The sequence below is a fragment of the Gymnoscopelus microlampas genome (genome assembly GCF_963454915.1).
Source record: "Gymnoscopelus microlampas genome assembly, chromosome: 11".
Lineage (NCBI taxonomy): Eukaryota > Metazoa > Chordata > Actinopteri > Myctophiformes > Myctophidae > Gymnoscopelus > Gymnoscopelus microlampas.
In genome coordinates, this window is record NC_139948.1 from 15,750,544 (window position 1) to 15,775,504 (window position 24,961).

The window sequence follows — 24,961 nt, forward strand, 5'->3', positions numbered from 1 at the left end:
TCAAATCACAGCTGTAGCTAAATTTCAGAAATAATACAAAAATCACACCCAGTGTGAAGTGGGCGGTGTGTGGTCATCACAACATGACTCACTTTAAAAAAAGGATAAATGACTTTTTTTAAAGTCCATACTGCTATTCATAGGGCTGCACATGTGTCATGTGTTTCGCTAGCCAATCACAGTCCTGAATTTGAAAAGTCAGCCAATCACATTACAGTTAGTGGTGATGACACTAGCTGTAATGTGATTGGCTGACTTTGCAAAAGTATCGATTTGCATTAACAATGGAAGGGTTAGGAGGTATACAAATCTTTTGGTCGGTGTCCAAAACTCACTTATAGGGGGCGGCTACACCGCCCCAAAAATAAGGACGCAGTAGGAAGATTCAATCCGACCAATAAGCCCATATCAGGGATCTCCATATATGGGCATTAAAGAGACATGTATAGACAGATACAGATATCTCCATATATGGGCATAAAAGGGACTCAAGCAACAGACAGACAGACAGATACAGAGGTCTCCATATATGGACACAAAAGGTACACAGACAGACAGACAGGCACAACGGGTACTCTGACAATGGGTACAGCGGGTATTTCAAAACCGGTTGGGGCATGCATTCCCAACTTGGATCGCTCCCAACTTGCATCGTTCCCGAGTAGGCTGGTCCCCATTGGGCAACGGTCTAATAATACTAATAAGCACAATAAAATAAATCGCACATGACCTACACAATGAAAATAGGTGCACAGATCCATTATGTAAGACAGCTGCCCAAGAAGAAAGGCCAAGTCACAGACCACTCCAAGGCATATAAGAGATCTAGTAGAATTTTTGAATAAAGTGTCAGGGTAGGCTACTTCAAAAAGACTATCCTCCACTTGCATTGTCAGTTTTCATAAAGTGCTGATTGAGGAGCCATTCCATCTCACTGTAAAGTGCTGTTGGAGGAAAGAAAAGGTTTTTGTTTAGTGTTTCCATGCAGGGGAGGAGTATTGCTTAATTTATACTCTGTTGTACGATGGAATCGAGCACCGAAAATAGCACTGTAGTTCTACAAGCTCGCAATATGTGTTGCATCTGCATTGTATGACACAGTATAAATTGTGCTTTAAACTGTCATTCAATGAAATTACAAGAGTGAAAGCAATATGTTCCATGCTCTATGTCTTTATATGGACATATTTTGAAAATAATCTGCTGATTCATAAAGCAACAAAAAATCCCTTCAAAATGGCCGACATGAAAACATGAAATCTAGGGTAGAGAGAGAAGAGTTACTTGTATAGTAGACAACATATGGCTTATGTAAATGACCAAAGTATCAAAGTCATGAAAACTGATGATCCATAAAACGGAACCGTACACAGGAATGAGCAAACCCAGGGGGGGAAGTAACCCAGAGATGCGATATGAGTACATTACAAGCAGGCTGTTTGCTTATTCACATACAAATATACGCTCATAAAACTTCCCATGAATATGTAAGCACTTTGCGGTTCCTGTGCATTTGACAGCAGATTAGATCAAAAGAAGCTACATGATAAATGGATCAGTAGCGAAAGAGATTTCTGTGCCCAAATTAGAGATTGTGAGGCCGTTCAGCACATACTGTACAGGCAATGCAAAGAAGAACAGACACTATACATGTGTTTTAGCTACACTGGTTTACCCAGGCTTTATGCCCTCATGTTTTAAATGTTTTGTTTCCGTTTCTTAGGTCTTTTTAGTGGTGTGATGATTATTGTCTCCGCCAGGCCGAAAGGCATGGCGAGAGAGTATGTTTTACCCCCTGTCCGTCCGTCCGTGTGTCCGTGTGTCCGTCCGTGTGTCCGTCCGTCATTCGATCTGTCTGTGTACAGCTAATCTCTGGCACCGTTGGCTTGCTCGCAGCCAAACTGTGCACACATAGTCCCTGGATACCAGAGCAGAACCTCTGCCCCAATTTTTTCACAGGGGCCTGTTATAGCGCCACCAGGAGGCCGATTTGTGCAAAACACATTTTTTGACAGTACTACTACAGATTTTGTCCAAAAATCCCGCAAATCGGTACACAGTATCTCTATAGTCATTAAACGAAACGGGTCTTTCAGATTTCTCATATTCCATCCTGATTGGCTAAAAATGTCTTCCAAAGTTTGCAGGAGTGCTCCGTTTTGAACAAAATGCCTCAAATCATGAACACAGCATGCAATTTCCGTGAAATTTTGCACGCACATTCCCATTAGGCCGAGGAAGAACTACCATTTGAACATTTTCAAATCAGCCACATGGTGGCGCTATAACAGGCCGATTCGTGTTTTTACCTATAATTGCACCGATCTGTGTAAAACTTTGTACGCACACTCCCTATAGGTCAAGGAAAAACATTTGCCCTGCATTTTTCACATCTGCCTTTTATAGCGCCACCAGGAGGCCGACTTATGTAAAACACATTTTTTTATACTACTCCTTCCAATTTTATCCAAATGTCACGCAAATCGGTACACATGATCTCTATAGTCATGTGATCACGACGGATGTGTTTAATTTTTTATATTCCATACTGATTGGCTAAGATTGACATCTAAAGTTTGCATTATTGGCTTGTTTTGAACAAAATTCCGCAAATCATGAACGCACCGTCCAATTGCGCTCAAACTTTGCACGCACATTCACACTATGTTGAGGAACAAATGCCACCCTTTTAACATTGGCCTGTTATAGCGCCACCAACAGGTCTAATTTAGCGAAACACATGTTTTTAACAAAATGCCTCAAATCATGAATGCAGTCAGTGTCCGATTGTCGTGCAAGGCCTAAGAAGAAATGGCACCCTTTTCACGTTGGCCTATTATAGCGCCACCAGGAGGCCACAATAGCCTACCTGACCTGGCGGAGACCTGTGCTCCGAGGAGCACTTTTTCTAGTTTTTTTATGCAATTGCTTATTGTAGCACTTTGAGATTTTCACAAATGTAAAGTGCATTATAAACTAGAAAAAGTGCTCCTCTTCCAAAATCCATTATTGTCTCCGCCAGGCCGAAAGGCATGGCGAGAGAGTATGTTTTACCCCCTGTCCGTCCGTCCGTCCGTGTGTCCGTCCTTCGATCTGTCTGTGTACAGCTAATCTCCGGCACCGTTGGCTTGCTCGCTGCGAAACTGTGCACACACACTCCCTGGATACCAGAGCAGAACCTCTGCCCCACATTTTTCACAGGGGCCTGTTATAGCGCCACCAGGAGGCCGATTGGTGCAAAACACATTTCTTGACAGTACTCCTACAGATTTTGTCCAAACAGCATGCAAATCGGTACACAGTATCTCTATAGTCATTAAACGAAACGGGTCTTTCAAATTTCTCATATTCCATCCTGATTGCCTAAAAATGTCTTCCAAAGTTTGCAGGAGTGCTCCGTTTTGAACAAAATGCCTCAAATCATGAACACAGCATGCAATTTCCGTGAAATTTTGCACGCACATTCCCTTTAGGCCGAGGAAGAAGTGGCATTTGAAAATGTTCAAATCAGCCTCATGGTGGCGCTATTACAGGCCGATTCGTGTTTTTACCTATAATTGTACCGATCTGTGTAAAACTTTGTATGCACACTCCCTATAGGTCAAGGAAAAACCTTTGCCCTGCATTTTTCACATCTGCCTTTTAACATTGGCCTATTATAGCGCCACCAACAGGTCTAATTTAGCGAAACACATGTTTTTAACAAAATGCCTCAAATCATGCAGTCAGTGTCCGATTGTCGTGCAAGGCCTAAGAAGAAATGGCACCCTTTTCACGTTGGCCTATTATAGCGCCACCAGGAGGCCACAGTAGCCTACCTGACCTGGCGGAGACCTGTGCTCCGAGGAGCACTTTTTCTAGTTATTATTGTCTCCGCCAGGCCAAAAGGCATGGCAAGAGAGTATGTTTTACCCTCCGTCCGTCCGTCCGTCCGTCCGTCCGTCCGTCCTGTCCGTCTGCTAGCAGCTAATCTCTGGCACTGTTGGCCCGGCTGCTGCGAAACTGTGCACGCACACTCCCTGGATGCCAATTCAGAACCTCAAATTTTTCAGATTGGCCTGTTATAGCGCCACCAGGAAGCCGATATGTGCAAAACACATTTATTGATACTACTCCTACAGATTTTGTCCAAACATCACACAAATCGGTACACAGTATCTTGGCTTCCAAAGTTTGCAGAATTGCAGAATCCGTTTTGAACAAAATGCCTCAAATCATGAACGCAGCATGCAATTTCCGTGAAATTAAGCATGCACATTCCCTTTAGGCCGAGGAAGAAGTGGCATTTGAAAATGTTCAAATCAGCCTCATGGTGGCGCTATTACAGGCCGATTCGTGTTTTTACCTATAATTGTACCGATCTGTGTAAAACTTTGTATGCACACTCCCTATAGGTCAAGGAAAAACCTTTGCCCTGCATTTTTCACATCTGCCTTTTATAGCGCCACCAGGAGGCCGACTTATGTAAAACATTTTTTTTTATACTACTCCTTCCAATTCCATCCAAATTTCACGCAAATCGGTACACATGATCTCTATAGTCATCTGATCACGATGGATGTGTTTGATTTTTTATATTCCATACTGATTGGCTAAGATTGACATCTAAAGTTTGCATTATTGGCTTGTTTTGAACAAAATTCCGCAAATCATGAACGCACCGTCCAATTGCGCTCAAACTTTGCATGCGCATTCACACTATGCTGAGGAACAATTGCCACCCTTTTAACATTGGCCTATTATAGCGCCACCAACAGGTCTAATTTAGCGAAACACATGTTTTTAACAAAATGCCTCAAATCATGAATGCAGTCAGTCTGATTGTCGTGCAAGGCCTAAGAAGAAATGGCACCCTTTTCACGTTGGCCTATTATAGCGCCACCAGGAGGCCACAATAGCCTACCTGACCTGGCGGAGACCTGTGCTCCGAGGAGCACTTTTTCTAGTTTTATACTACTCCTTCCCATTTTATCCAAATTTCACGCAAATTGGTACACATGATCTCTATAGTCATGTGATGAAGACGGATGTGTTTGATTTTTCATATTCCATCCTGATTGGCTAAGATTGACATCTAAAGTTTGCATTAGTGGCATGTTTTGAACAAAATTCCGCAAATCATGAACGCACCGTCCGATTGCGGTCAAACTGTCCACGCACATTCACACTATGTTGAGGAACAAATGCCACCCTTTTAACATTGGCCTGTTATAGCGCCACCAGCAGGTCTAATTTAGCAAAACAAATGTTTTTAACAAAATGCCTCAAATCATGAATGCAGTCAGTGTCCGATTGCCATGCAAGGCCTAAGAAGAAATGGCACCCTTTTCACATTGGTCTATTATAGCGCCACCAGGAGGCCACAATAACCTACCTGACCTGGCGGAGACCTGTGCTCCGAGGAGCACTTTTTCTAGTTATTATTGTCTCCGCCAGGCCGAAAGGCATGGTGAGAGAGTACGTTTTGCCCCCTGTCCGTTCGTCCGTGTGTCCGTCCGTCCGTGTGTCCGTCCGTCATTCTGTCTGTGTACAGCTAATCTGAGGCACCGTTGGCTTGCTCGCAGTGAAACTGTGCACACACATTCCCTGGATGCCACAGAAGAACCTCTGCCCAAATTTTTTCACATGGGTCTTTTATAGCGCCACCAGGAGGCCGATTTGTGCAAAACATATTTTTTGACAGTACTCCTACAGATTTTGTCCAAAAATCCCGCAAATCGGTACACAGTATCTCTATAGTCATTAAACGAAACGGGACTTTCAGATTTTTCATATTCCATCCTGATTTGCTAAAAATGGCTTCCAAAGTTTGCAGGAGTGCTCCGTTTTGAACAAAATGCCTCAAATCATGAACCCAGCATGCAATTACCTTGAAATTTTGCACGTACATTTCCACTATGCCGAGGAAGAAATGCCAATTGAAAATGTTCAAATCAGCCTCATGGTGGCGCTATAACAGGCCGATTCGTGTTTTTACTTATAACTGCACCAAATCTGTGTAAAACTTTGTAAGCGCACTCCCTAGAGGTCAAGGAAAAACCCTTGCCCTGCATTTTTCACATCTGCCTTTTATAGCGCCACCAGGAGGCCGACTTATGTATTCCATCCTGATTGGCTAAAAATGGCTTCCACAGTTTGCAGGAGTGCTCTGTTGTACCTTCCAAAAAGTGACCTTTTCAAATGGCCCGGATTTACAGAGGACTATGTCTAAAAAAATAATAATGCAAATTCTCTCTATCACACACACACACACACACACACACACACACACACACACACACACACACACACACACACACACACACACACACACACGCACGCACACACACACACACACACACACACACTCACTTCCAATAACGGTCACAACACAACCGACATGATAGTGTAGATCAGCCTTCAATTCCATAGCCACAAACCAGTCACTGAACATGTTTCACTGCCACACCGGGCCCCAACAGCAACAGAGCTACAGCAACAGAGCGTGGGGTAGCGTGGGGTAGCTATGTGTGTGGGGGTGTATGGGTGGGTGGGTGTGTGTGTGTGTGTGTGTGTGTGTGTGTGTGTGTGTGTGTGTGTGTGTGTGGGGTGTGTTTGTGTTTATAAAAGCCCTGACAGCAACAGAGCTACATCTTGAACAACATCAGCACATGACACGTACAGCATCAACAGCATACAACAAAAACATCATATAACACAAACTGCAGCAGCAGAAGCAGCATCCAGCAAAGGAAAAGGAAAAGTTACTGTAGGTGTGTCACGATTACATAATCACCTGATCGCAAGTATTTGAGATAATCGCAATACTTTTTCAGATAATCGGCATAATCGTTTCCATGTTGAAGACATTGTTCATATGTTTTCAAACATTTTCAAAAATAGTGGAAATAGCAGACTGCTATTTCCATTATTCATGTTTTTTTTAAAGTATAAAGTTATTGAATTACGCAAATTATTTGTCATATCTGACCCGTGCACCTTTTGTTCACGAAGACAGACACATTTTTATTAATAATGTTACAATGCTCAATGTACGACGCAATAATTCATTAATTTGGCCTCGTTAATCGCAATTATTTGAGCAACAATTAATATGTCATAATCGTGACAGCCCTAAAGAGGTTCCTACTTTGAGTCGTCTTCATCAGCCGTCTTCAGGGGAAACCCCCGAGAAGGACGAGGTCTTTGGCCGTTCGACCGTGCGGACCAAGTCTTCGGAGGAGTCCACCATGCAGACAAACCCATGGATAGAGAGAGATCTCCAGATCTCCATCTCTAGGGCAGGGCATCCTCGGATGAGCCTTCCAGCAGGCGTCTCCCATCATCTTCATCCTCCATACATCAGGTTGGCTTCACCAGTACTTTACATCTCTCTGGTTAGCTTCACCAGTACTTTATTAGAGGTGGATGGTCTGGGAGGGTGTTACACTGTAGGTGAGAACCTCAGTCTTCTGGGCATTTACGTATGTGTGTGGGGGTGTATGGGTGGGTGGGTGGATGTGTGTGTGGGGTGTGTTTGTGTGTGTGTGTTTATAAAATAAAAAAAGACTACATTAGGGAGTCATCTAGACCTCCTAGTTGTAGTAGTGAAGCCCAGTTCTTGCTCCCCTCCTCCACTGATGGCCTGTCTTCATAGTCCACGCTTATAATGAAGAGGAGGGGGAGGGGTGTGTGTCCCCTCCAACACCTCTGCCAGCCTTGAGTATCTGAATGAAAGAAAGAAAGGAAGAAAAATTCAAGTAACCGAGAGCTTTCTTACGTAATATTTGACCATTTGGCCAATTTAGTATTAAAAGTCATTAAATTGTAAACTTTATAAATGTGCAAATACCCTGTATGCACTTATAGGGCATAGCATTTTGTGGTGTCACAGATAGAAAACCCATAATTTTTCCCATCTAGATTTAAGAAAATATTTTGTTATACATTATTAAAGGGACATTTCACCCCTGGAAGAAAATGACCCAATGGTAATGAAGTTTAGGACTCAATTATTATTATTTTTGTGTATGATCTGTGTTTTGAGATATCTAGTAATCTTCTAACTTCTCGTGACGTTATTTACGTCACGAGATGTTATGTCATTCCTTTTCCGCACTACATGTTGTCTCGACGCGTCTCACACAGACCAGCTCCAAAGACCGCCCCAATGGGGTGTCCCCACACAGTCACTCCCATTAGCTGCGCCCCCCGTTGCAGAGTGAGACTTTACTTTACCTGAGTTATCTTCTGATAGTTGTACTTGAATGTTGACATGAAATAATAATCCTGTGTAGTGTTTCATAAGCGCAAGCGTGAAAAAAAAAGACAGCGTGGAGAGGCAGCGCTGGTAAACAAACCGTCGCGAAAGGCTAGGATAAAAATACCAAGGATTCGACAGTGATGTCACTACTATGCGACACGGAAGTAGAACTGCATGAAGATAGCAAGGATTTGACAGTGATATGACATCACTAACGAATCCTTGGACATATATGTAACTAGATGAACATGTGCTAGGTTCACGTTCTTCAGTCAGTGTTGCCAGATATTGTGAGAGAAATAAGCAACCAGGTCTAAGAAAACAAACCCAAAAGAGGATAACTAGGCCAACTTTACCTAGACATGGGATATTATATATTTGAAAATTGCCGATCTACAAGCTCACAACGCTTCGCTACCCATTGTGAGCTTGTAGATCTGCTATTTACAAAAAAATCTTGAGGGGGAAAAAGTGCAAAATGTGGAATATTTTTGACAAATATCTGTTAGGGGCTCCCTGGCACAAATTATAATTTCAGATGGGGGACTGTGGAAAAATACATGAACATGTTTGAGAACCACTGGTTTAAACAACAATCAAAACATTTGGAAACAAGCCCAAATATCAACTACATTTTAGAAAGAAGCCGCTTATAATAAGCAGACATGGCAACACTGCCATGCTGTTTGAATGTTGTCGTTGGAGATCACACCCACAGAATCTCCCCTGCCACAAGGAGGGGCAGTAAACCAAAGCATTATGGTCATTGTAGTAATGCAGCAGTCCAGTCAAACCGTAGTCAAACACACAGATTTCATTATTTTTCTGGCCATAGGGTGCAAATTTTAAATTGTGCTACTGTTATCTACTACAAATACTATTACCATTGAGTGATTGCAGTTTCTTCCAGGGGTGAAATGCTCCTTTAAGCCTGGAACCAAGCCATCCAGGATCCTGATGATACTTACTGATACTTGAGTAAAAGTACCAATACAGCAATTTTGAAATACTCAATTACAAGTACCAGTCTGGTATTCAAACTTTACTTCAGTAAAAGTACAAAAGTATTGGCATCAAAATATACTTAAAGTACCAAAAGTAAAAGTACTCATTATGAGTTTGTAGATCGGCTATTTTCAAATAGCCTAACTACTGTATATAGGCTATAGGGCTGAAGTGGTATGTTTTGTAATAATAATCCAAATCTACAAAGTAACTAGTAACCAAAGTTTTCAAATAATTTTAGTGGAGTAAAATACTTGTCTCTGGGATGTAGTGGAGTAGAAGTAAAAGTATTGGAAATGTAAAATACTCCAGTAAAGTAAAAGCTCCTCAAACTTGTACAGTACTTGAGTACATGTACTTAGTTACTTTATACCACTGACTAGGCCTGCATAGCCTGTCTTAGCATCACAATCAAACACAGCTCAACAATACAACATGACATGTTCACAACATCACATCACATCACACAACACAACAATGCTTCATCCTGACAAGTTGTTGCTTTACCAAGTAAAATAAAATAAATTAAAATAAAATGAAATTAAACACACATTCCATTAATTCCTTTAATGCTAATTAGCTAAGCTAAGTCACCTGCAGAAACTAACCTCTGTTTGGTCCGATGGAGAGAATGTCTTGTCACAAGCGTGTTTATAGCAGCTTTCATCACACACTGACAACTCTACTCAATGTTCATGTAGAGTAATTCATGTTCATGTACTGTACAGTAACATTGCAGAGCCTGTAACAAACTGTGTGTGTCTGTCTGTCTGTGTGTGTGGGGGGGGGGGGGGGGGGGGTGGCTGACAATTGGAGGACTTATAAAGCCCGCCCCTCCCTCCCTGCTCCCTTGGTGGAGTGTGCAATAGGGGCATAGCAGTTCAGTTGCGGCCACTTCCTGGTTCCACTTCAAAATACTCAATGCATTTTTCCCATTGACATTTCCAAAAATATTTATATCAATTAATGTAAGCCTAGAATCAAGCCATCCAGGGTCCTGGTGAATCATGACCATTAAACATTTTTTTCTGTGATTTTTTTTAATTTTATATCTAATTATATGATATACTATATTTAATAAATACCCTTTGTTTTGCCGTTTTCAAAAACGTTTTTTCACAGAATCAAACTTGTTATGGTCATGATTCACCAGGACCCTGGATGGCTTGATTCTAGGCTTAAAATAATTGATATAAATATTTTTGGAAATGTCAATGGGAAAAATGCATTGAGTATTTTGCAGTGGAACCATATTTATATATATATATATATATATATATATATATATATATGCCATCCATTTATATTGTAGTTATGTTAGGTTCATTCTTTAATAAACATTTGTTATTTATTTTACACCTGATATTCCTTCCCTTATTGTCTCCGCCAGGCCGAAGGCATGGCGAGAGAGTATGTTTTACCCTCCGTCCGTCCGTCCGTGTGTGTGTCCGTCCGTCCGTCCGTGTGTGTGTCCGTCCTGTCTGTGTGTTAGCAGCTAATCTCCGGCACCGTTCGCCCGGTCGCTCCGAAACTGTGCACACACACTCCAATTCAGAACCTCTGCCCCAATTTTTTCACATGGGCCTGTTATAGCGCCACCAGGAGGCCGATTTGTGCAAAACGCATTTTTTTACACTTCTACAGATTTTATCCAAACGTCATGCAAATCGGTACACAGTATCTCTATAGTCATGTGATCAACACGGATCTGTCCGATTTCCCATATTCCATCCTCATTGCCTATGGTTGGCTTCCAAAGTTTGCAGGATTGGTCCGTTTTGAACAAAAAACCTCAAACTATGCACGCAGCTTGCGATTTCCGTGAAATTTCACACGCACATTCCCACTAGGCCGAGGAAGAAATGCCACCCTTTTCACATTGGCCTGCTATAGCGCCACCAGCAGGTCTAATTTAGCAAAACACATTTTTGGAACAAAATGCCTCAAATCATGAATGCAGTTTCTGATTGGCGTGAAAGACCTATAGAATAAATGGCACCCTTTTCACATTGGCCTATTATAGCGCCACCAGGAGGCCAGAATAACGTACCTGACCTGGCGGAGACCTGTGCTCCGAGGAGAACTTTTTCTAGTTATTATTATTATTATTATTATTATACTCCATCTGTTCATTGTTGCATATCATCGCTGTCGGGTGTAAACCTTGTATGTCCAAAACTGTTACTTTTCTAAATGGAAAAAAGAACCCATGTGTTCCAATGGGTCCAGTGTGGTTATCTTTTTATTCACAAGCTCTTGTTAATACTTTTCATTGGTTCAATGTTTATAAAACTCACAGACGCACTCACTGCCAAGTAAGGCATTCATTTAAAAAAAAAAAAAACATAAAAAGTTGAAATATGGAGAATATGAGATTTCTGTCTGACAGCAACAATATGTCCTCATCTTTAATGCCCCCCCCCCCCCCTCCCCCTCCCCCTCCCCCACCCCCACCCCTTCTCCTCCTCCAATCACGGTTTAGAGAGAATACTGTCATATCAAGCATGGAGAATTACTCCAATGGTAGATGATGCATTGTATCAATTTAAGATGGCCGCTTAGCTCACACGGCCGAAAAGAAATAATTAAATTATAACCTTTAATAAAGGATAATGAGAAGAAACGTATGAAAAACTTCTGCTGCAGACCATTGGGGGAGACATAGCTCAGAAACAGAGAACAAAAACGTACTGGGAGGAGGTTATGAAGAACAATGTCTGGATCTTAATTAGCCTCTCGTGGGTGATTTTTTTCCCCCTCTTCTTCTTTTTTAAAACTGTGCTAGCAAATGCCTGGCATTTTCCTTACTCTCAAGTCAGTGTGTACTGAAGCTCCAGTGACCCTAAAATGACAGTTGTTCCCCCCGCCCCCCACCCCCATCTGGTACATCAAGGATGGCTGTAGCCTCCAGAAACTGAAGATGCAGGTTTAATTAGACTTTGGTTAAAAGCATAATGAAGATATGCAGTCGCCCATGTGTCACATACTGTATAGCCTACTGTAGCTGCTTCCACTGGTTTCATTACTAAGGAAACAATCACTTGTGCCCACTTTTTGGTCTTTTGTACCCTTTTAGGATTTTTCATCCGTAATGTTTTTTTTATTTGTTGTTTATTATTGTTTGACCTAATTCATTTTCAGTTTTGTGATGGATTGTAGGCCTACAATCCATCACAAAACTGAAAATCTGGCCCTGTAAAGGCCAACGTAAGCCATCTTGCAAAATATCCTGAGGCTGAAGTGACCTTCTCTCTGAATCTGAGTCTGGATCTTCAATAATATGTTTTTGTTTTTGCATTGGGCGATCTAAGGATGGTTGAGTCGGGCAGGTGGGCGGGCTTGGCAGTCCTTCCAAACATCCCTCCGCCTAACACTATACATATCATTGCTGTTAGGTAGAAACCTTGTATGTCTATATTTCAACGTTTTTTCCCTGCTCCATCATACAAGAGTGTCACACAAAAGTAGTGAAAATAGCAGATTGCGTCGCGATGAGATGCATTGTGAGCTTCCCTATGTAGTTTTTTTCCTAGTAATAAAAATAAATAAGTAAAAAAGGAATGGTTTTGGACATACAAGGTTTCCAACATGGCTATATTACCATTGGACTTTTCTGTGCACCTTCATAAACCTCAGATGCAGCTCCTATGGATTTGGGTGACTCCATGTGATTTCCTCTAGCGCCACCATTAGGCCAAAACGTCCACCTGCAGACACTTTACTGCCACACAAGATATGTCTAAAACTACTGAGTGGATTGCCATGGAATTTGCTGTTCACCTTCATGCCCACCAGACAAATGGACCCTATTTATTTCGGTGACCCGTCTGCCTTTACCTGGCACTACCATTAGACCAGAATTTCCAGTTGGGTGTAAGAGCATGGACTATCAAACTGAGATTTTAGACGCTGTAGGTGTGACATAATGAGAATCTACCCAAAAGTGGCTGTGGTCACTTAGTAGTCAGAGTTAATAGTTAACATCCCAAAACATAAAACCATCACATCACATTCTCACCTAAATTGATGTGACAGACAAAACCCCTGTGTGACTAGTGAGCATAGATCTCCAACCCAGTTAGAACCCTGAGATGAGGGGAAAAGCTGAGGCTGCTAGATTCACTAATGCTAGGCCATAAGAGAGAACACTTACCATTCAGCATTACCATAAATGGCTATCTTACCCATTTCAATATCCACTTAAAACTGCAAGAAGGCAAAAATGCAGGGTGCCAGGTGGAAAAAATACAAATAAATAACAACAAATAAAACCCTCAATAGTCCTGGCTACACACCTTCTTTTTTTTCTTTTTTTATCTAATGGCATCCGTCACACCACAGCATGAGGGTGGGAAAGTAGGGGAGCAAGTCGAGGCAGGATGCCAACATGTGAAATTACAGCCATTGATCTCTGGCGCCGGAGAATGCGGTTCCACTGTGTGTGGATACATTATTGAGGAGATGTGTCACAACAGGTGGGAATCAGGCAGCGTGCCTCTGCGGGGCCAAGGTGATATAGGGGGCAGGATACGACTCACACGCGTGTTTGTATGAGATTAGTACCTACAATTTCATGGTTCGTTCTGCTGTTGCCGCGTCAAGCACGACGACTCACACAACAAACCCTATTCATCCAAAAGCCTATTATTATTTCATGCACACCGTGACTAACGACGTTATATATTCCCCAGCTGTTGCTGTGTTCACTCTGTTGGCAAGTTGAATCTGTTATATGAACAGGAAGCATTAATTTATTAGTGCAACGGAAAAGGCAAGGAGACAATAGCATGCTTTAAGTGCCCACTTGATATGAGTGGTTACAGGAAGAGAGGAGGGGAGGCTATAGGGGGCTGGTGATGGGGTATATGCAAATGAAGGGGTGCGTGTTTCCAAGTATCGTTAGTACCTGCAGCACAGAGTGGGGGGCGAGCAACTTGAAGCTGAATGTGGCTCTGGGTTTTGTCTGTGTGGGCAGCAGAGAATGAGGCATTCACAACAGTAAACGGTGTCTTAGACAGTTAGCAATGCTGCGAAATTCAGTCAATGGGTCCCAAAGGGCAGATGATGTCTAGTCTTATCACTGGTTGGTTATGTGTGGGCACTGTTGTGTTCCAACAGAAAAAGAGGATGTTACAGAGTAGAATACAACTGGTTGTTTTCTCCATTATTAATATCTGCAAATACAAATACAACATAGCATGGGTTTGGCTAATGGCTCTTAGGCCAAAATGTATAATTAATGTCCTTTGCAAAGCCCTGGAAAGCACTGGCACTTATTAGGTGGAGTTATATAAGCAACTCCTTAACAAATATTTGAGGGTTTGTAGAGAAGAACTTTCACTTCAATTTGTCTTTATTCTCCTTTCTTTCCCCCTACATGGTGTAGTGCCCTGACAAGGTCATTGTGTAAGAATTCAAATTGCATAACCCTTAAGTAACCATGCATTTCCATTTTGGAGTCCTGCTGCTCTACACACACAAAGCATCTGAGTCTCAAGGGCTATGTAGCTAAAGGCAACGCTGTCAGCACTCCATGCTGAAGAATCTGCATCCCACAGAGTCGGAAGGAATCACTGCACTTAACTGTTACAAGAAAAAAGAAAACATTTGGTTGCCTGTGAACGCATTAACGTGTCTGTTAAATATTTACAGTGGCCTCAGGGAAAAAGGAGTCGCACTGGCTTCTGCTTGACCCCGCTCCATACAGCATGTAGCATGTTGCAGTATGTTTGCAAAGCAGACAACCTTGGTGTTTGATTAATATTCTGCAACTTCAGCCATCAGATGGAATGAATTTATTCATGACTTTATTCATCTCTTGTTCTGGGTCTGCCACCTAAAAACCTCACAGAGACCTCAACAACTATTTCACAAAAAGCCAGACAGTTATATCACCTTAAAATCAACACTGAGATGGATCTCTTGGAAAGCCAAAAGGCTTTAAAAGAAATCACGTCCTTTTGCTCTTTTATGACGTAACTTTACCCCTGGTACTCTTTCAGTTCAGGATTATGTCAGTGCAGAGTCCATAAACCTCTATCGCTTTTTATTTCTCTTCCACAGTTTAGTGTCATTTAAGAAGAAGCACGTGTTCAGGGCAAACTGAAGTGACGTAGGATGATGAGATTGAATAAGAAGCACCGATGTCACGCTATAAATATTTTATTTAATGGACTATGCTCAACACTTTTACGGCTTCTTGTTGGCATATTGACCTCTTAACGCATAAAGGCCTTAAACTGTGGTATGGGTTAAGACTCTGTCTGTAACCCTCTCGCGAACACTGATGTCAGTCAATAATCTTCACTTACTCACTTTTGTCTTCCATCTAAGCACAACACCATCCGATTTCCCTGAGTTCACAGATGGATGTTGGATGGAAATTGAATATCAGGCTGTTACGTCACATTAGGCTAAACTTACCATACAGTGCCTGCCTTCATTGCACCCTATGGATTTCTTGACCCGTGGATAGGTTTAGGGGTTTAGGCAGTGATGCATGATGATTATGCAAGGTGTTTCTAGGGACTTATAGTGAAGAGATGTGATGAGAAACATCTGACAGCCTACGGCTCAGTAGGAACCCATCCGATGTCCCTTTAATTACTTCATCATTCCCATCCAATAACGATATGTATAGCGCTGTACATGTTATTAGTACTGCTATAAAACAATGCTCTTGGTGGCATTTTGAGCCTTGAAAATGAGTGCCTTCCTCCTCTTGACAGCAATTAAATCAGTCAGCCTGCATTAATATCAAGCCACCATAAAAGCCTGTGTAATACCTGCAGCAATACATGATTTGATTCCAGGACCAAGGGTAGTGGTGACTTATTCCATATAGCCTAAGGTTTCCCATGACTCCTTCATTCACATACAGATGTTCTTGCTCCTTACACTGTATACCTATCATCAGTTCAGATTTAAAAAAATCTATATTAATCTGAGACTCGATCTGTTTTCATTACTTATTCAAAATGTTTTCATAATATTTTCAACGTTGACCAAATTAATAAGGGTTGACTAGGCATTGAAAGAAAATGTAATATTGCCCTTGCTGAATAATAGATATGGCAAAATGCTTGGGGACAGATTAAATCATTTTAGGGACTGAATTATTGAGATGATTATGAGAGAGTCATATGGATCACTGAGAAATACAGAAGGCAATGTCATTGTACCAGATCAGCTAAACAAAAAAGATTCTCTGAAAAAATAAGTCGGCTTAACTGTGTTTGACTGGAGACACAAAATTGATTTCAGTGTTCAGCCCAAGGGCATCATGAGGGGTGGGCGTCCGGGGCTACAGCTAATCATACAATCATTGTATGATTAATCTTGGATCTGAAAGGGGAGTGGGGGGGTATTCATAATGTGTTATTATTATTATTATTATTATTATTATTATTATTATTACAATTATTATTAGTTGTTGTTATATATTTATAAATATATATTATTATTATTATTTATTTATTTATTTTACTTTATTTCTTCTCCATGTGTCCTCTCCATGTGTGTGTCAGAATGTGTCATTCACATATCAGACCTGGCTCATACTGTTGCAAAAAGAGCCACAAAGTACAGTTGCCTACTGTATAGCCATTGTATATCCACCACGTGGAATTCACAGAGGTGGTATCTAGATCAATAGTTCTCAAACGTATGAATTTGAAGGACCCCCCCCCCCCCCCCCCCCCCCCCCCATTTGGTTCCATTTTATTCTGTCAGAGTTACAGACTTGTAAGGGTCATTTTAGAACCCCTTCCAGGAACCCTGAGAGCCCCTGGAACCCACTTTGAGAACTATTGATCTAGATAGGCTGAGGTTAACAGGATGTAATCGTAACTGTACGGGAGGTTTTAGGAAAGGCGTCCACTGAGGATGGGTAAATGCAGAGGACAAATTTCATATAATATGTGCAAATGTACAGTGAGAAGGGAAAAAAAGAGTGATGTCAAAGGTCTTCTGAAGTCCATATAGAGTCTGTAGGCCCTGTGACGATGTGATGGATGGCGCTGTCCAAGGTGCTGATTTGACTGCATCTGCATGACGTAGCCCGGTGGTTCTCTTTTTTTTTTGCTCAGGTCACCCCTGTAAATAACTTTTTCATCCACGGCACCCCTGAATTACATTGTTACTATATAGAACCTTATGTCATATTAATGGTGTATAAATATGTAAATATGTCAATCTTTCCCCCGACAGTATGTATCCGATACAATATGTATCTTAGCACAGATTGAAAATAATTGTTATACTTAACGTTTAACCACTTAAACCCCAGCATCCCTATTCTTTAAAAATAGCCGATCTACAAGCTGCTATGTTTGGTGAAGAGACTTTTGGTGTACTGTAGACTGAAAAAGAACGCACCAAGTAAAGTGCAAGTGACATACATTCCAAATATTATCGAAGTATTCTGAGGCACCCCTGGACTTGCGTCAAGGGAGCCTAGGGTGCCACGGCACCCACTTTGAGAAACCCTGCCTGATGTAGCGTATGCTCCTTGTCTGTGCACAACACAATATTGAACTCTATGGGCACCTTGCTGTGCAACTCTCTGCACAGCCCACAAATCTGCGTTTTCCTGATGAATAATAGACACAAAGCGAAATGACAATTTGTCGTTTTGATAAAAGATTTAACATCTGGGAGCCTGAAAGAAGAAGGAAAAAGGTCTCATCCGCCTGAGTGACGCTGCTTCTGGAGCACATTCATTGAAGCCATTCATATTTGTCGCGCAACAAAAATATCAGACCTACAAGCTCTGAAGATCTGCTATTTTCGTCAACAGAGTATAAACAGTGGTGGAAAGTAAAGTACTGTAGCCTACTTAGGTAAAACTTGAGTATTTCCAATATAGCCTACTTTAATATTTGTATACATTTGAAAACTTCAAATGGGACATTCTGCATAATGAGTAGCCTATCACTTTTGGTACATTTTGATGCCAAAATGTTTGTACTTTTACCTCAAGTAGCCTACATTTTGAATTCCGGACTTTTACTGTAACAGAGTATTTCTACATTGCAGTATTGATAATTGTACTTAAATGAAAAAAATGTAGTACTTTTTTCACCACTGAGTATAGAGGCTTAAACGTTGAAAGTGTGATCCCCCCCCCCCCCCCCCTCCCCCTCCCCTTTTCTCGTGATGCAGTGAACCTGCTCTGCGCAGAACCGAGGGCACTATATAAGCCCTCATCGCACCAGAGACACGATCACAACGACGGCGGGACGCACAGCTCCGTGCAGGTTTGTCATCACCTGCATCACATTGCGGTGCTCGAACCAAAAAACAAACAAACACAAACGACACCCATACAGACCAGCCAGCATGCAGGCCAACAAGAAGAAGGGAATCCATTGGCAACTTTTACTGTTTTCCCACTTATTTTTGCTGGAGAGTTACTCGGCTCAAGACTTCGGACAGACCCAGTTCATCTGCACGTCCGTGCCAAAGGATATGGACATCTGCGCGGCCACCTTGCAGAACAGCGTGCCCGGGGACGATCTGAAGACCACCGTTATGCAGCTGCGGGAAACGGTCTTGCAGCAGAAGGAGACGATAATGAACCAAAAAGAGACGATCAGGGAGCTGACTTCGAAGTTGTCTCGGTGCGAGAGCCAGATCGGGGGGTCCGAGCCCGGAGGAGACGCGCGGCCAGGGGGAGGCAGGAGGAAAGAGTCGAAGAACACGATGGGAGACGTGTCGAGGGGCCCGGGTGATACTTTGACGCAACTGTCACAGACTTTACAGTCTCTGAAGCAGAGACTAGAAAACCTTGAGGTAAGCTCTGATCCATATGGTGCATCATTAAAAGACCAGTGGTTTTCAACCTTTTTCATATCAAGGTCCATTGTTTATTCGGCATTTGAGCCACTGATCACCTTTTGATGAGATGTTGCCTCTCAGTCCCAAAACTTAGAATATTTTGTTGTTGTTGGATGAGATTGTGTCCGCAATTCCATCCATTGATGTTGGTATACCATTAGGAGAGATAACAGGCACACGTTGATAACAATTCTTACATTCTGCAATTGTGTAGACTTCTTGTAAATTAAGTAATGCAGATGTTTAACAATAATTTGACTCTTGAGATCGTAAAATGAAACCGGGTCCATTTGGTTTCATTTTACGCTCTCAAGAGCTAAAGACCTATAAGGGTCCATTTGGTTTCATTTTTATTTATTTTTCTCAAGAGGTAAAGATCTATAAGGGTCTATTTGGTTTCCAACTCTCCATCATTTAGCTGGGGACCACCTGGGACCCCCTCAAGGACCACTGGTGGTCCCCGGACCAATGGTTGAGAACCACTGATTAAGACCAATAACAAAACATTATGCATAATGCTTCAGTGTGCCAGTTGTATAGTTTATTTCAGGTTCCAAATCTAATTATCATCGGTTAATACGATTGCACCCAATTGCACCTCTGCTACCCCGCCTTATTACCAGTAGCCTAAAGCAGTGGATCTCAACCTTTTCAGGCCGGGATCCCCCCCAAATAATCATATTTTAACTGGGGACCCCCCCCAGTTAAAATATGTTTATAGTGTGGTTTGTTGATGCAGTAATGGTCTATTTTGTCTTCTTTTTTGTTATTGTTGAGGTATTAAAAGGTCTTAAAAATTGTCACTTCACTGTCATCTGGGGAACCCTCCCAAAATCCTGTGGGGACCCCCCTGGGGGCCCGACCTTATTTTTAACGCTATGGTCCTGACCTACAGGTTGATGAGAACCACTGGTAAAGGAGTCATGGTGAAAACAAACCTTAGGCTAGAGGATAAATGTATAGTTGCCCTGTCCGCACTGCTTTGAAGAAGTTAAGCTGGCATTATCCCCCATGCGTCCCGGGACCTATGATGGGGGATTCTAATGCACTTTTAACTTTGAGCTATAACACAGTGGTTCTCAACCTTTTCAGCGTGAGTCGTTGTGAGCTTGTAGATTGTCTATTTTCAAAATGTTTGCCTTTCTTATATTATTTGACAATTTGGCCAATGTTTGACCAGTTGTTATAGTTTAGTTTTGTTTACTTTTGATGCAGTAATGGACTTTTTTCATTTCTTTTTTTTTGTATTATGTATTTAAAAAGTCCTTATATTGTCACTTTACTGTCATGTGGGGACCCCCTCTAGGGGTCCCGACGCACAGGTTGAGAACCCCTGAGCTCTAACACACCCTCTTTTCCCCGCAACAGCAATTCAGCAGAAACAACAACTCGGTGCAGGCGACCAGCCTGAAAGACCTGCTTCAGAGTAAGATCGATGACCTGGAGAAGCAGGTTCTCTCCCGTGTGAACAGCATCGAGGAGGGCAAGCCTGGCCTGCGGAACGAGACAGAGCAACGTGGCAGAGTGGAGTCCACACTGACCTCCCTCCACCAGAGGATCACTGACCTGGAGAGAGGTGATGATGGGGGAGCACAGTTTAGTCCTAAAAAACTCAATTTGAAATTGCCTATACACATTATTTGGTACCACTACCTACGACACACGTAGCCTACTGCAGTGGTGAAAAGTAACTAAGTACATTTACTCAAGTACTGTACTTACGTACAATTCTGAGGTATTTGTACTTTACTGGAGTATTTCCAATTTTATGTACTTTTACTTCTACTCCACTACATCTCAGAGGCAAATATTATACTTTTACTCCACTACAATTATCTGAAAGTTTTAGTTATTAGTTACTTTGTAGATTTGGATTATTATTACAAAACATACATTACCCACTTCAGCTCGATATACATTTTGGCCATTTGAAATTTGCCGATATAAAAGCTCATAATTAGTCTCAATGCGATGCATTGTGAGTTTGTAGATTCTATTTTCTAAGTTTTTTTGTTTTTTTTACATTTTATACATTTGAAAACTTGTGAAATGGGACCTTCTGCATAATGACTACTTTCTGCTTTTGGTACTTTAAGTACATTTTGATAGCAATACTTTTGTTGGCTACTTTTACTCGAGTATATTTTGAATTCCGGACGTTTACTTGTAACAGAGTATTTCTACTGCATTGATACTTTTATTTAAGAAAAGAATGTGAGTACTTTTCCCACCACTAGCCTGCTGTAGATGAGAGAAAGATTTATAGCCTTAGATTTATAGCCTTAGATCAATGTAGTAAAACACAAATAGGAGGAGAGTGGAATCCGGCGCAAAGCTGTAATGCTTTCTGTTAGCTCGCAAAAGAAATGGTGCAGTCCAGAATATTCAGCATTTTTTTCCTCCCAGTCCATCTAATTCATGCAAATCAAATCATTATAGAAGCAGTGAATGACCTATCTCTGGACTCGCACTGCTGCGACCCTTCTGAGAAGCGCGAACTTCGCCAGCACTGTACTGATGCTCTCTGATGATGCGCTCCGTACATGTTTGAGATGCCTGTGGAATACTGATTACAAATGGGCCCCTGCTCATTACAGCAAGCATGACACATAATCAGTGGTGGAAGAAGTACTCGGATGTTTTACTTTAAGTGAAAGTAGCAATACCACAATATAAAAAATCTCTGTTACAAGTAAAAGGCACATGTGTTGAAAATGTTACTTGAGTAAAAGTACAAAAATATTCGCATCAAACTTAAAGCACCAAAAGTAAAAGTACAAAAATGTTTGAAAATAGCAGATATACAAGCTCACAACATGTCGTGATGCAACGTGTTGTGAGCTTGTAGATCGGCTATTTTCAAATAGCCTATCGATAAACTAGTAACTACCGTTTTCAAATAATTGTAATATTTGTCTCTGAGATGTAGTGGAGTAGAAGTAAAAGTATAAAAAATTGGAAATACTCCAGTATAGTAAAAAAAATACCTCAAAATTGTACTTAAGTACAGTACTTGAGTAAAAGTACTTAGTTACTTTCCACTACTGCTACTATAAGTATAGGCTACAATCGCAAGGGAGGGGTAATGGGAGGAGAAAATGGGAGAGAAGGAGAGCGTCGTTCCTCACTTGGCAGCAAAGCTATGACGATTATCATGATGCGAGATTAAAAAACAAAAAAAAGCATGGGCTGCATGACTCAGAATGTGTGGTTGTGTAACATGTAAATCCTACTGTATAGGCTACATAAACTGTGTATTTATGTAAATTGCGTCATAGGAACATACCACACAAATAGGCCATTCAATATACCATATACCATTCAATATACCATTGTCATACACACACACACACACACACACACACACACACACACACACACACACACACACACACACACACACACACACACACACACACACACACACACACACACACTATTGTTGTTATGATTGGCAACTGGATTAGTTTGTATTATCTGACATGCTATGTTCTGCTATGTTGTTCAACATTGCAGCTATAGTAATAATAACAATAATACAATACATTATAACATCAAATGTATTCTATTTTTTAATGACAGGGCAAAAGGAAAACCGGCCTTTGGACAGATTCCAGCTCACCTTCCCGTTGAGAACCAACTACATGTATGCAAAAGTGAAGAGGAGCCTGCCAGAAATGTATGCCTTCACCGTGTGCATGTGGCTGAAGTCCAACGCATCCCCAGGAGTGGGAACCCCATTCTCCTATGCAGTTCCGGGCCAAGCCAATGAGCTGGTGCTGATAGAGTGGGGGAACAACCCAATGGAGATACTTGTAAATGACAAGGTAGACTACATATGTGCCTTATGTTTATTCTGAGTGAAAATAAGAACCGTTGACGCCTATACCATAGAGACATAAGCCTATCTCTACTTCTATGTGAATTAGCATTTTGTCCATATAATTAGTCTCTCTGCTCATCAATGTGCAACATAGGCCTGGAGCTTTTAATATGCATATTGAAGTATTGTTCATAAATTCACATGACACAATATTACAGTGGGTCACATTTTATCTTAAATCCATTAAAGGTTGCAAAATTGCCATTCCTGATCAATGATGGAAAATGGCACCATATCTGTGTAACCTGGACTACTCGTGACGGCGTTTGGGAGGCATTCCAGGATGGAGTGATGAGGGGCAGTGGGGAGAATCTGGCACCGTATCATCCCATCAAACCACAGGGCATGTTAATCCTCGGACAAGAGCAGGTAGGCTATATCCACAAGGCTGACTTCTTTGCTTGCATATTTTTCAGCTCCTCACTGCAGTCCCCTGCAGAGCTGTCCTTTCAGCACTGCAAATGCAAATGAAAGAGCTGTCCTTTCAGCACCATAAAAAAACAAATAATGAACAATTTGAAAGAGCTGTCCTTTCAGCACCACAAAAACAAACACTGAACCATTCAAAGAGCTGTCCTTTCAGCACCCCGAAAACAAACAATGGACCATTTGGTTACTGTTGGGCAGAAACCTTGTATCTCCATATCATAACTTTTTTTTAATAGTATATTAAAAAAGGAACAGTTTTGGACATACAAGGTTTCCACCCGGCAGCAACGATTTGAAATAGCTGTCCTTTCAGCACTCCGAAAACAAACAATGAACCTTTTGGAAGAGCCTTCCTTTCAGCACCTTGAAAACAAACAACGCACAATTTGAGAGAGCTGTCCCTTCAGCACCACAAAAACAAACATTGAACCATTTGAAAGAGCTGTCCTTTCAGCACCTGGAATACACACAACAAACCATTTGAAAGAGCTGTCCCTTCAGCACCATGAATACAAGGAGCTGTTTGAAAGCGCTGTCCTTTCAGCGCCACGGATACAAGGAGCTGTTTGAAGGAGCTTTTTCAAGTTCAAGTTTTTAGACTGCTCTATACCATCTAATTTGCTGCTGCATGTGAGATTATAAGACTAGTACAAACAAACTTGCTTGTGGGGAGGTTTTCAAAGGGCTAAGAAGCTGAATATGATTTTACTCGAGATCATTGATGATCTTTAATGATCATTCATTAGGAGAATAATAATCCTAAAGCGATGTTATCGTCTCTTCTCAAAAGCTCTTGGGAATGATACATTATTTATGAACAATTTAACTGAAGGTTAATGTGAAATAATTGTTTTCTTTTTCTGGGTTATTAGAATATCCTTCTTAATTAATGTCATATGTTTTTTTTTTTACTGCAGGACACGCTTGGAGGCGGATTTGATGCCACACAAGCTTTTGTTGGAGACTTGGCGAATTTTCACATCTGGGATCGGAAACTGTCAATTGGAGAGATATACAATCTTGCAACTTGCAGCAGCAAAGCACAAGTGGGCAATGTTTTTTCATGGCTGGAGACGAGCCTCGATATTTACGGAGGAGCATCAAAGTGGACTTTTGAAGCTTGTCGCCAGCTCAACTGAACTTTAGGGAAGGCAAAAGCCAATGACAAATAGCGTTTGTTAAGCCACTGTATAGCATCGGTAAATGCGTTTGAAAGATCAGGAGGTGTTTATTTCCGCAAATAGCGCCTGGATTTGTAATAAGTATTTGAATACGTCATGTGTGAACACTTGCTAGATTTTTACCAGATTTTCATGTGGGATAGGTTAATGGAAATGGACACTTTGGCATCCTGGGGTGCTTGAAAGCACATTGCTCAAACCGAGCCAGTTTTGGGTCTTCTCTCTAATGGCGACCGATGCTGAGGTTTGGGAATACTTGACAGGTCGTCGTCACAACACAAAATGGATGGTGCACTTCACAGACCACGGAGACCATCAGTTGTAGGAGATAATGTAGTTTTTAGTGGGCTGACAGATGACACGCATTTTAACAGATTAATAATT

The 24,961-nt window shown here is 41.5% G+C and overlaps 1 protein-coding gene across 1 annotated transcript; it reads left to right on the forward strand.

The window, feature by feature from the left end:
- Positions 1-18,586: 18,586 nt before the first annotated feature.
- nptx1l (neuronal pentraxin 1 like) lies at positions 18,587-24,535 on the forward strand (the record flags this gene model as incomplete). The annotated part of the gene is made up of 5 exons (XM_084071401.1): positions 18,587-19,039; positions 20,453-20,660; positions 22,667-22,911; positions 23,157-23,336; positions 24,314-24,535. The coding sequence occupies 5 exons, from the start codon at positions 18,587-18,589 to the stop codon at positions 24,533-24,535; spliced, it is 1,308 nt and encodes a 435-aa protein (XP_083927527.1).
- Between the last annotated feature and the right edge of the window lie 426 nt (positions 24,536-24,961).